The sequence below is a fragment of the Euprymna scolopes genome, chromosome 40 (genome assembly GCF_053919585.1).
Source record: "Euprymna scolopes isolate OS-2025 chromosome 40, ASM5391958v1, whole genome shotgun sequence".
In the NCBI taxonomy this organism is placed as follows: Eukaryota; Metazoa; Mollusca; class Cephalopoda; order Sepiida; family Sepiolidae; genus Euprymna; species Euprymna scolopes.
The window spans coordinates 32,552,835-32,565,924 of record NC_136521.1 but is presented as its reverse complement, the minus strand read 5'-3'; the positions used below and the strand labels follow the sequence as shown (position 1 = coordinate 32,565,924).

Here is a 13,090-nt window from a genome sequence, read left to right as displayed (position 1 = left end):
ATATAACTTTTGTACCATTTAAAAAAAGGTCATAATAAACAAGTAATAATTTTTCCATTTTTGTTTTCAGCATACGAAATTAATAAAAATTCGAGACGAAAATTCATGTTTATATAAATAACGCTTTAAAACAACGTTTCCATGTAGTAAGCATTCCGAACGTGAAACACACCCATGTTTAATAAATCTAGCAAAAATCAACTAATGGTCAGATTTTCCTGAAGTTTTTGATACTTATCCATTTTAGAATGAAATTTTATATACAATGAAATTTCCGTAAAATATATGAGGAGAAATATTTTTGGTGCGTGTCCCCCACCTTTATATTTATTCTTTTTTTCAAAATTTAACGAAATATATTTAAATCGATCAAAATTACTATTGTGAAAGATAAAAGTTCCAATAAATACAAAATATTTATTTTTTTACATTTTAAATGCACAAATTAGACAAAAGCTTACCTTGAATTTGGAATTTAAAAATTAATATAAATTTAATATTATTATATCCTTTTTTAAAATAATGCTTTTTTCTCCCGTTGAATTGCGGAGAAAAAAACTTCCTAAAAGTTAATTAATTTTTAAAAGATTAAAACTCCATTATTTCAAAATGTTGCATTACAACATAGATTTAAAAAAACTGTGTTTAAATTTTATTTTAATATTAAGTTATAATATAAACACGACTCTTGCCATCTATTTCATCGCCAGATTAAAGACGACTGAAAAATATTATTGTGTGAAAAATAAACTATTTCAAAGATCACTACGGTTTTAATTTGGTCCCTTTTTACCAAATAAAGTATGGAAACCCATAACCAAAGGAACAGTCGTAAATATTTATTAAAACCGTGTTTAATAGTTAATAGATAAATGTTTATAATATTACTAATTATTAAACTGTGTAAAACTTAAGACCTAACAAAATTATAACAAAGATTATTTATTAGTTCCCGTTTGAAGAAGATAAATAAAGGTTTTTAAAAGAGCATTAAGTCGCTTCTGCCGTTCCATATATCGTAAAGTAAACACAAGTCTGACGTCACGGGATTATGTACATAATTCTTCACAAACGTTTGGAGGTCGCTACAAAACACGCTTTAGAATGGCTTTCGAAATAATACCGTTATTTCAGCACAGTACTTAAAATACATAAGTACAAAAAATAGGCAAAAGAAAACAAATTCATTTCCGTGTTTACAAAGTAGGGTATCGATTTACTATAACGTCATAACTAAAAAGTGAGCACCCCTTACAAATGTCAAAATATTAACTTTTAATTTTTTTTCTTTAATAATCTTGCATATAAGTGTCCATTCAATAATCACTGAAAAATAGCAAGAAACCGAACAGAAACATATTTTTAGTAGGAGTGACGCTCCTACAGGTTCACCATTTTAATAAAAAATATCTACTAAAATTCTACATAAAATAGAACTAGAAAATAAAGCTAGAAAATAGAACTTACATTTTTATGGTGACTGACAAAATGTCAATCTTGTAGCATGAATTTTCTTGTCTTATCTGTTCCAAGTCAAACGCAATAGGCAAAACGATTTCAATAACATTATTTTTTTATAATTTTTATTGTTTTTTGTATCTTCACCAATCCCTCTACTACATATATTGAGAACTTATTTTTATAACAGGCAGTAGTCTCAAGTAAAAGGACTGTGACTTCAAAAATTAAAAGATGTCTAACATAGAGGTGATAAAAGTTTCACTTACTGAAAAAACAAAGTATTTTAATATCTTTTAGCACTTTCTTGTCAGATTTGTTAATGCTGAAGGACTGAGCAGGAAAAAGGTTATGTTTTATGGGTTTTTTCACACAGCTAAAATAAATCCACGTCATATTTTATGTTCTTAGCTTTTATTTTCACTAGTAACTTAAAAATAAATATTCTACATATTATCTTCTAATACAAGCAAAATAAATGTTTAACATTTTTTTGAATCGTTTTGTCACATAAGTTTGAAATACTACTTTTCATTGGTTTGTCACATATAAGTTTTCTGATTCCAATACCTAAAAAAGTTGTAGATGTTCTAGATTCTGATTAACTGCCTCAACACTAATTATATCACTATTTTCCATAACAAAATCTGTGTGGCATTAAAAAAAACAAAAACAAAAAATAGAACAAATGAAGAAAATTCAGTTTCATCAACAGAATTTTTTTTTTACTTTTTGACCATGGTCTTTATTTTATGTAAATATTAATCAACATCAAAATAGCTTTGCAAAGATATCAAACTTGACCATATTGGGAAATATCAAAATGTTTTATATGAAGTCGCAGGTACTACGTTCCGCCATTTTGAATTTGCTCACTTCTTTAAAACGCTTGTAACGAGAGTTCTACTAAAAGGCCCATCACGAAATTGGGAATATATACTGTTATAAGATAGAAAAATCTTCTGTCAAAATTTAAAATAAATTAAAAAAACGGTTTTTGAGATAATTCAGGTTAAAAGTTAAGGTCAAGGTCAATTTTTTTTATTTTGACCTTGAAAAAAAATATTCCCAGATAAAATTATAGATCTATCCAAGTACTTTACAATGATATATGAATGAACTTTGTAGGCCCATAAACAACGGAGATATCGTCTGGTCACTTCTTCATAAAAATTCCCATTTTTGTAAAAGGTCAAGGTCATATCTCAGGAACCCCTTGACCTTGAAATGTTTAACAAGTGCCATTCAATTCCTTTCATTAAGTGTAGCAAATTTGAAAAAAATCCGTGTCGGACATGGTTTTACCCCCTGTCGATTTGACATGGAATGAGCCAGATGTATGCATGCATGCAGTGGCTCTGCTGTTTTAACATCGTCGGCGACCACAGCTCTCCAAATTGTAGAGCCATGGTAATCTCGGGAAGACAAGTAAAGACGGTAGTTTCACGTTGCTTTCTGTCTTGATTCAGGGGTGTATCTCCTCATGAGTTAAACGCACCCCCAGATACCAACCTGGAAATTCCTATGATTCGGCGCGATACATACAGAGCCTAGTCTTTCCAAATGGTCACTCATCTGGTATTGGCCAGGCTTATCGTTGCTTAACTTTGGTGATTTGGCGAGAATCGGTATGTCAATGTGCTTGTGCCGTATATATGTATGGAGCACTTTTTAAAATATATTGTTCCTATTTACAATGCCTCCCCACGGGACAGAGTTAGACACCAGGGTCGTTTTTTAACGTGGAGAAAAGGAACAAAAATAAAAATTGTCTCAGTCTTGAAGGACTTCTCCTACACTGACAGAGAACAAGAAATTGAAGTGCAGCATCTGAAGAACAGATACTACACTGTGATCTGGTCCCGAAGGCCAATAGTTCAATACATTTGAAATTATCTAATTACATTTGTGTGTGTGTGTGTGTGTGTGTGTGTGTGTGTGTGTGTGTGTGTGTGTGTGTGTGTGTGTGTGTGTGTGTGTGTGTGTGTGTGTGTGAGAAAGAGAGAGAGAGATTTATCTTTTTATCTGTTGTTTGCTGGTTTATTCTTCGGCGATAATGTCAACTGTTACGCACACTATCATATCTGAAGTTCACTTTCGAAAGCGATGAGTGCGTTCTCTCACTTAAAAATATAAGCATTAAGTTTAAAATATAGCCTGAAGGGCATGCCTAAAATAACTACGATTTTGTTATCTGATTTTTTTTTTCCTAGTGCTGTAAAGCACGAGAAAAGTGTGCACGTGTGTGATGCCATAAAGGAAAAATGTCAGTAGACAAAACAACGTAGAGGAAAGAATAAATGTTTTTGACAAAAGCAATGTGACGTCTTAAATAATGAATGGTAGTTTGCAAAAGAAGTGTGACGTCATTACGCACGGATGATAGTTACTAGTGAATGGACGACGCTAATATTTTCCAGATTTCCATACAATTACCGATTCCATTGTAAATTCCCAATTCTGATACAATTAACGATTTTCTTTTAAATTCCCGATTCCAATACAAACACTGGTTCTTTTTTAAATTTCCGAATCTGATACAATTACAGATTCCAATTGAGATTCTTTTAGAATTTCTTAATATAGTTTCCTTTGTTTGTTTGGGTTTTTTTAGGAGGGTTCGGATGACCGTATAAATCCATGTAATAGGTGCATATATTTTTCGCAAACGTAAAAATAATTGTATTATGCTCTACAGATTTTAGTTTTAGCGATAGTTTAAATCAAATACTATTTATCATTTTATCATTAATATAAGATTTAGAAAATGAAATTTTATACAAAAACAAAACAAATAAAAGCAGTAAAAGAATCGTTTTTAGTCGTGTGCAAACGACTCTATAAGTCTATCCGTTGGTCGGTCGGTCGGACAGTTAGTCGGACAGTCTGTCCGTAACACTTTTGTGCTTGGCCTTTTTGGGTAAGATCATAGGTCTGTTGTTAATAGATGCTTTTCTTAGCTTTTTAAACTTTTTTTGGTCTTTTGGTAGTGTAGTATCTGTTCCGGCAGATACTGCAAGCAAAGACCATATGTGGGGGCAACCTCACATATAAGACCTTGATCAATGTAGGGACAACCCTTCATACCAATTGTCACTATCCAGCTCCCGTACTCCCCAGGAAGTTGGTCCCCATCTCCCCTTCACTCCTCACATTAAAAATCGGTCTTGTGCCTAATTTGCTCAGTGGAGGAGCAAATAAATACCAACCCCATATATAAGATCTTGGTCAATGTAGGGGCAACCCTTCATACCAATTATCACTATCCAGCTCCCCTACTCCCCGGGGTAGTTGGTCCCCATTTCCCCTTCACTCCTCACATTAAAAATCGGCCTTGTGCCTAATTTGCTCGGTGGGGGAGTAAATAAATACCACTTTTCTTGGCCTTTTGGCCAGGATCAAAGTGTAGTATCTGTTCCGGCGACCTCACATATAAGACCTTTGCTCGGTGGGGGAGCAAATAAATACCAACCCCACATATAAGTCTTTGGTCAATGTAGGGCAACCCTTCATACCAATTGTTACTATCCAGCTCCCTACTCCCCGGGGATTGGTCCCCATTTCTCCTTCACTCCTCACATTAAAAATCGGCCTTGTGCCTAATTTGCTCAGTGGGGGAGCAAATAAATACCCTTTTCTTGGCCTTTTTGGCCAAGATCAAAGTGTAATATCTGTTCTTACTACATGCTGTACTAACCAACAATCACGAGGTTGATTTACTCAGCAACCGATCAGGCTAATATGCTTGCCAGTCGGTTTGCCTCAAACTCCACACTGGACCCTCCAACCACCCCCTCCCTGACTTTACTTTGTGGACAAACGCCACGCTAGACGATCTAAAAATCACCCCTGCTCAGGTGCATGCTATCATCAAAACCTTGACACTTCAAAAGCATGTTGCCCCGATCTCATCCCAGCTGTGCTATTAAAAATGTGCTCAGCTAAAGTAGCTCCAGTTCTCTCCAAACTCTACAACAAATGCCTTAATGAAGCTTGCTTTCCGGGCTGTTGGAAAACTGCTTCTGTGGTACCAGTATTCAAGAATTCTGGCGAAAGAACTGACCCATCAAATTATCGCCCCATTAGCCCCCTCCCACTTTTCGCCAAAATATTTTAGACCATAATTAACCATGCTCTAGTCCATCACCTTACAGATGCTAAACTTCGGACTGACCAACAATATGGATTTAGACAAGCTCGTTCCACAGCAGGCATCCTCACTGTAATCTAAACGTATATACCATTCACTGGACAAAGCAGGGGAGGGCAGAGTGCTAGCTCTAAATATATCTAAGGCTTTTGACAGGGTATGGCATGAGGGTCTCCTCAGGAAAATTAGATCATACGATATCACTGGTAGAATACTTAACATAATTAAATCCTTCTTAGATAAGAGAAAAATCCAGGTTGTCCTCGACGGTCGTACATCTAAACAATATGATATAAATGCGGGAGTGCCTTAGGGGTCTATCCTTGGACCGTTATTGTTCCTAACATTCATAAATGACCTCCCCGACAAAATTGCCTTTGAGATGGGTATATATGCTGATAACACCCCACTCTATAACAGGCACGACAGGAAAACAAATGAACACATATCTAAAGAAATGGCAAAAACACTAAAGGATGACCTCAAATCTGTAGTGGAATGGGGACAAAAATGGATGGTCACATTCAATGCTGCCAAGACTAAACTGTTTTCCTTCAATAATTACAAGAAACCTTCTCTGCCACCAATAGCAATGGCCAGTTACTCTTTATCTGAGAGTACATCTTTCAAACTGCTTGGCCTAACATTCACAGGAGACATGAGTTGGAACAATTACATTGAAAGCATTGCCAGGGCCGCTGCGAAGAAGGTAGGCTCTCTCTACCGTGCTAGAAAACTACTAACACCTGAAAGTATCCTGTATCTCTATAAGGCCACCATTCGCCCATGTATGGAGTATTGTTGTCACATTTGGGCTGATGCATCTGCTGATAGCCTCTTGCTCCTAGACAAGGTTCAAAAGAGAGTCGCCAATTTGATAGGCCCTGAACTAGTATCTAAGCTTCAGCCTCTGTCCCATCGACGAAACGTTGCATCCCTCTGCCTGTTCTTCAAGTATTTTAATGGTGAATGCTCTGGCAAACTGCAGACACTTGTGCTTCCACGACGTAGACACTCTCGACAAACCCGACATGCAGCTAAATCCCACCCCCACACAGTAGAGATCCCTAGATGTAAAAGATCTTTCTACTCCAGTAGTTTCTTCCCCAGAACCGCTAGACTCTGGAATTCCATTCCAGGTCCCTGCTTCCCTAACTGTACTAACATGCAGAAGTTCAAGTGTAACGTGAACCGACATCTTGCTGCCAAAATCCCAACATAGTACCCCAGTAGTTGTTGCCCCTGATAGTAACCGCCCTACACCAAGTGGCAATGTGCCTTGTTTGGGGTGAAAATGTAATAAAAAAATTAAAAAAAAAAAAAATATTTGTAACTTTGTGATATAAATTGGGGGATCACTTTTCTGTATAAATTTGATGTAAAATGATCACCCACTTTACAACCAGTCAGTCTTAAAACCATTTAAGTCATTCTCCAGATCATTCAAGTTGTTTTTGAAGGATTCCCGTTATTTTTAAGCATTCAAGTCATTCTTAAGGTCATTTAATTCATCCTTAAGTTCATTATAGTCATTCTAAGTCATTTACTTTTTATTTATTTAAGTCATTTCAGCCCATTTTTCGGTCATTTTAGTTTATCTTTAAGAATTTCATGTCAATCCTACATTCACACATTCATTCATTACATGAGAGCACGCGACTAATGGCTATCGGCCTTGTTGTTTTTGCATCGAAAAATACGCTCTAATTTTTTCAAAAATATCTCAAAATGTATGGCTTTTTCCGATTCAGATTCTGATAAATCGTCCCAACACTACTACTTTACGAATGTAGTGTGACGTCATAAAGAATGTATAGTACTTGCCAAAGCAATGTGACACCATGATGAATGAATAGCAATTACCAAAAGCAGTATGAGATTAAATACAACCCTTTGTCACCTTAAGCCCACCTGGAGAAGCTGGTAGATAATCTATATATATAAAAGCGAAAATGTATGTATGTATGTATGTATGTATGTATGTATGTATTTTTGTGTGTATGTTTGGATGTCTGCTAAAAACTTTCGACAGATGCGACGAAAATTCCCAAACTCGGTATCACATCGAAGCTCCATCCTTTGCTCGAAAAATATCGAAAAATTGGCCAAAAACGTTAACTTTTCACCCCGAAATCGACAATTTTCGACAGGGGGGGGTCAACAAAAACGGTCCTCTCGTGACAATGACCGATTCTACGCATGCGTCAGATGACGTCGTGACCTGATTTACTTTAAATAGTTGAAAAACCGAACAAATTTCATGTACGTCGCGTTAGCTCAGTTACTTAAGGTCTTGGTTCACTATCTAAACGTTTTGGGTTCGAATCGTGGTGTGATATGGGGTTTTTTTCCGATTTTTTAAATTTAAATATTGAACCAGTGTTTCGTTTTTCTGCTTTTTTTTTTTTTTTTTTACTTCGCTTATTATTAGCGACACCCAAAAACACCCGGGTACCCACCGATTTTAAAATTTTTATATCGAAACAGGCTTATTGAAGCCATTTTTCACGTGTTCATTTTTCTGTTTTCATCGTTTGTTTGCCTTACGTTAGTTTTTTTGTGTTTTTTCCCCGCTTAAGTGTTAACGTTGTTTTCTTTTTTTACTTCGCTTATAACAAACAAACCTACGTCGTCGTCGTCGTCGTCGTAGTCGTCGTAGTAGTAGTCGTCATCGTAACGCTTGACAACTTCCGGCCGCGCACCTGTCAATTTGGTTCTTAAATAAATTCAAACATCTTTCACTAACTCATTCTGGCTGGCCGATTTTATTTTCAAACTTCGCCTCAGGGCTTCGGGTTCGATCCTACCCCCCCCCCCGAGTTCTTTTTTATTTAACACCGCACACATCTACAAACACCCGGGCAACGCCGGGTACCCCCGCTAGTATCTGATAAAGGTTGATTGGGAAGAAGAGAAACGAGAAATTGAAAGGTAAGAAGAGCTAATAAAGAGAAATAAAGACGAAAGCAATATAAAGGAGAAGAGATTTAATAATATACTATGTATATATACTTATGTAGCAAGATATTTGTTCACATTACATTTAAATTATTTACATGTTGGTGCAGTTGGGGAAATAGAGAGCAGGAAATTCTAAAGGTCGGCAGTTCATGGAAAGAAGTTATTATTTCGGCAATTAGGGATCTCTACATTGAGGGTTTGGTTGGGTGTATTTACGTGAAGGTGGGGGGCACCAGAGCAGCAAGTTCATCAGAGCACTTTCCATTAAAGTACTTGTAAAATAGGCACAAGAATGCAACCTGTGGCGATGGGGAAGAGATTGGGGCTTGGTGGACAGTATTGAACATATTACATTAGCAGAGACTGTTTTTGAACCCCATCTAAAATACAGAGATTAATGGTTGGTGCGCCAGCCTAAATGTGGCAACAATACTTCATGCCTGGGAGGATTGTGGCGTTGTAGAGATATAGGATACTAGTTAGTGTGAAAAGTTTTCTAGCACGGTAGCGGGGGCTTACTTTAAAGCAGGCTTGGCAGCATATCTGAATTTGTTCCAATTCACATTACATGTGAATATTAAACCGGTGAGATTTAATGAATGATTCACGGGTAGGATGTTTTTATCAATGTAAGCTGGGAGTTGAAAATGTTTCTTATAATTGTAAAAGGAAAGCAGCTTTGTCTTAGTAGCAGTAAATGTTAACATCATTTTATTTCCCCATCTTACTACAGACTGGATGTTATTTTTTAAGGATTAAGCCGTTACCTTGAATGAGTGAGTGTTCTTCTTTCCCATCTGTCAAGAAAGGAAAAGCGTGGTATCATCAGCAAATATACCCATCTCGGACACAATTTCATTAGGTCCTTTATAAAAACCCAAAACAATAAATGACCAAAAATCGACCTTTTAGGACACACCTGCATTAATGTCTTGCTAGGATGACCTACCATCAAGGAAAACCTGGGTCTTTATTTTTGGCTAAGACGGATCTGATTATATTAAATATTAATCCAGTAATGCCATACGAATTGATTTTCATGAGTTCTTCATGCCAGACCTTGCAAAAGGCTTTCAATATATCAAACATTATTGCCCTAGTTTCACCTGCCTCATCCACTGTATGGTGTGTGCGTAAAAAATGTTCTTTAGGATATACACAGTATAAGTGCATGAAATTATGGTTATGGCCAATAAAAAAAAACATATGTCTTTATGTTTGGGAATGTTTATGTGAGAATCAATAGTTTATATTATTTGGATTATTCAGACTGTGGTGCTTTTATTAAATATTATTCCCAAAATGCTTTGCTTCGAAACTTAGTAGATGAAGCCCTTTTGTCTTCCCTGCAACCTTTTTCTCATACAAGAAACATTGCAAGACTGCCTCTGCTCTATCTTTATTTCCATGGCAAGTACTCGTCTGAGTTCTAATCTATGGTCCCTCCTTGCTAAACTTTCACAAAAACACTCAACTAGCTACAACTACTATCAACAATTTCCCCCACTCTCTATCTGTGCCTTAATCTAAATGCAGATTTCATGAAAAAGTTTATTTCCTAGAACTGCCCGCCTATGGAACACTGTTCCATTGAACTGTTTCCCAGCCGATTAAAATCTGGTAGCCTTCAAGTCCAATGTAAACAAGTTCTTATTGAACTGTCCCCTTGAATAACCCAAATTCTACCCAATCTACACCATTAATGATTACTATAATACCACCTTACATTCATTAACCCTTATCCTCGAGTGGTCTTTGAGTCTTGATAAGTGGTAGCTCCCTTGTAAAAAAACGGCTTATATATATAATAATTAGTTCTAATTTATACTGATGATAAAAGAAGTTTAGCATGAGCGATGTCGGAGACTGTTGTGAGATTCAGAAATGGTTCAAAGATTTAGCAAAGAACTGGGGAAAACTGTTGAAACGATAATTTTTAAGGTTCGTTCTTTTGCTAGAATTTTTAAACACTGGCATTACAGAGATAGTTTTCCAGTTATCAGAGAAGCAATATTCGGCAAGTCATTGTTGTTATTCGGCAAGTCATTAAGGTTAGAGATGACAGAGGCCAGCTCAGCAGAGCATTTATTTATTTATTTATATATTAGAGAGAATATCAGGTTCACATGCTTTCGAGTTGTCAAATTTTTTTAATGATATTGTAAACGTGTGAAAGGGTGATGGTCAGATTATCAAGTGAGGCTTTAGTATAGAATGGAAAATTTGGGAAGGAATGGTTTGCAGAGTTCAAGTCAAATCGTTGTGGAAGTAAAACACAAATTCCATATATTTTATCCTTTTTTAAAACAACCTACTTTCCGGCTGACTACAATATGGTTGTCTTCAAGTCTAACGTAAATAAGTTCTTGATGAGCCGTTCCCTATAAGTTAACAAATTTACCGAATTTTCATTACTAATGATTACTGTATTGTCCAATTTCTACTGTACACTCTTTTAAACCTTATCCTCGAGTGGCCTCTTGGCCTTGATAATGTGGCGATGCCTGTGTAAAAAGAAAAAAAAAAGCTTACATTCGACAACCTCATAATTCCCGTTCTTTTTTTGTCTTTTTTTTACAAAAGCGTCACTACTTATCAAGGTTCGAGGCCACTCGAGGATAAGGATTAATGAGTGTATATTGGTCAAAGGGAACATATGGCAGTCATAGTAGTGGAAATTTGGTAAATTGGATTACTTAAGGGGACAGCTCATCAAGAATTTGTTCACGTTGGACTTGAAGACAAGCATGTTGTAGTCAGTTGGAAAGCAAGAAAACGGAAGAGAGTTCCACATTTATGCTGTTCTAAGAAAGGAGCTTTGTACATTTAAGTTTATGCACAGATAAAGAGTGGGGGAAACTTTTGGTAGTGGTTTCAGCTAGGCGAGTGTTTTTCGTAAAAGTCAGGATAGGGAACCATGGATGGGAGTTTTAGTTTATTCTTTAGTCCTCGCATTCCATGAACGATATTTCTGACAAAAGGGAAAGAATTGCTGTTTTCTGGATCAGAATTTATTCCATCTAACACTTATCTGTGGCTATTTTTTTACCTTGAAGTAATGTGGTTTTGTGCCTTGTCTGGAGTGATTTCCCCCCAAAAATAAAAGTAGTTCTGCCTTATCAGTTGCAATTCAAAAACATCATTGTGGTTGGATAACCAGGAATTGCTGATTCACCACAATATTATATATTTTCCAGTAATCACGAGTTCCTAATTTCTGAGACCCAATACGTTTCCCAGTCATCTCAGTATACCTTCTCATAGCTGCGGCTAAATGCATTAAAATTATATATACGTATTTCAAGTTTTAAGGGGTTTCTGTGTACATGAGTAACTTAGAGATGAGGGAGACAGATATTCAACACGTAGACAGTGGCGTAGAGATTCTAGATCAGTTGTTTTTGTCAGAGAATTTTATGCATATGATATAAATTCCATCAAAATAGGATATATTTGAAGTTTTATTAAACAGGTTCGGCTCGTATAGTTCTTTTAGATTTTAAGGTTACTTAGAGATTTGGTGTCACCTTAATTGTCCACCGTATAAAACTGTATACAAATGATTTAAAATTCATGAAAATAGGATAAATTCGAAGTTTAAAGGACTTGTGCTATGTCCTAGCCTCATTACATGTGCACTTCGAGAACACTTCCATTGTCTTCCCTGATAAATTTTACTTAAGAATACACTTTTAGATTTTATGTATATTCTCTAACCAATCTTGTTAAAAAGAACACAAACATAATAAACATATATTCGTACATAGATAGATATTACATATGGAGAGAAATTACACAAATTTTATTTTAAAATATTTTTAAAAATACAGAATAATTATTGTCCGTTGATCTTAAACAGAAAAATTTAGAAATTTAACCATTCTTGTTTTTTAGCTACTTCATCATTCTGCGAGGCAGAGTGTCGGCGTCCGGAAACACCTCATATAAACATGAAAAAATTCAATTTCCTCCCGAAATACAATTAACCAGTCTCGATGAGAAAATCTCCCAAGGGATCTACGAAACTGACCCCTTGCCGACAACCCTTAACAGATCAGTGTTTGGAAATATATTCAATGAACTCGGTAAGTTTCAGCCCCATTTTCATATATATCTTCTCTACAATTATGCAACTGTGGGTATGAGTACGTTCCTTATAGACTCCGAAACGGATGAAAGGATGTTCTTTAAAATTTACAGAACTTTAGTGTATAAGTCTGGGAGTGATCTTAGTTTGTCTCAGAAAACCCCTAATAATTACCGATAATCGAAACCGTTGCTTTAATTTATTTATCATCGGTAAAGCTATTTTTCCATGTCGTCGCTGAGACACAACGATAGAACAACGGGACATAAAAATTATTTTCTTTTTTTTTTCTTTCTTTTTTTCTTTTTTTTTTTCTTTTTTTTTTTTTTTTTTTTGCATGCCTTAAAAACCTAACAGCCAGCCATGGTGCAAACTCCGCACGTAAATTTCTTAATTTTTTTAATTAACTGGAAAGAAGTTTATATAAAATAATT

General features: G+C 35.7%; 1 protein-coding gene across 3 annotated transcripts in view; it reads left to right on the top strand.

Annotated features, from left to right (window-relative positions):
• The window catches only part of LOC145265476 (uncharacterized), a 140,463-nt gene that overhangs the window by 52,847 nt on the left and 74,526 nt on the right, over positions 1–13,090 (top strand). For all 3 annotated transcript variants that reach the window (XM_080121346.1, XM_080121344.1, XM_080121345.1), the window contains exon 3: positions 12,464–12,654. In XM_080121346.1, the coding sequence (XP_079977472.1) occupies positions 12,464–12,654 (191 nt within the window). The remainder of the gene's footprint in view (positions 1–12,463; positions 12,655–13,090) is intronic.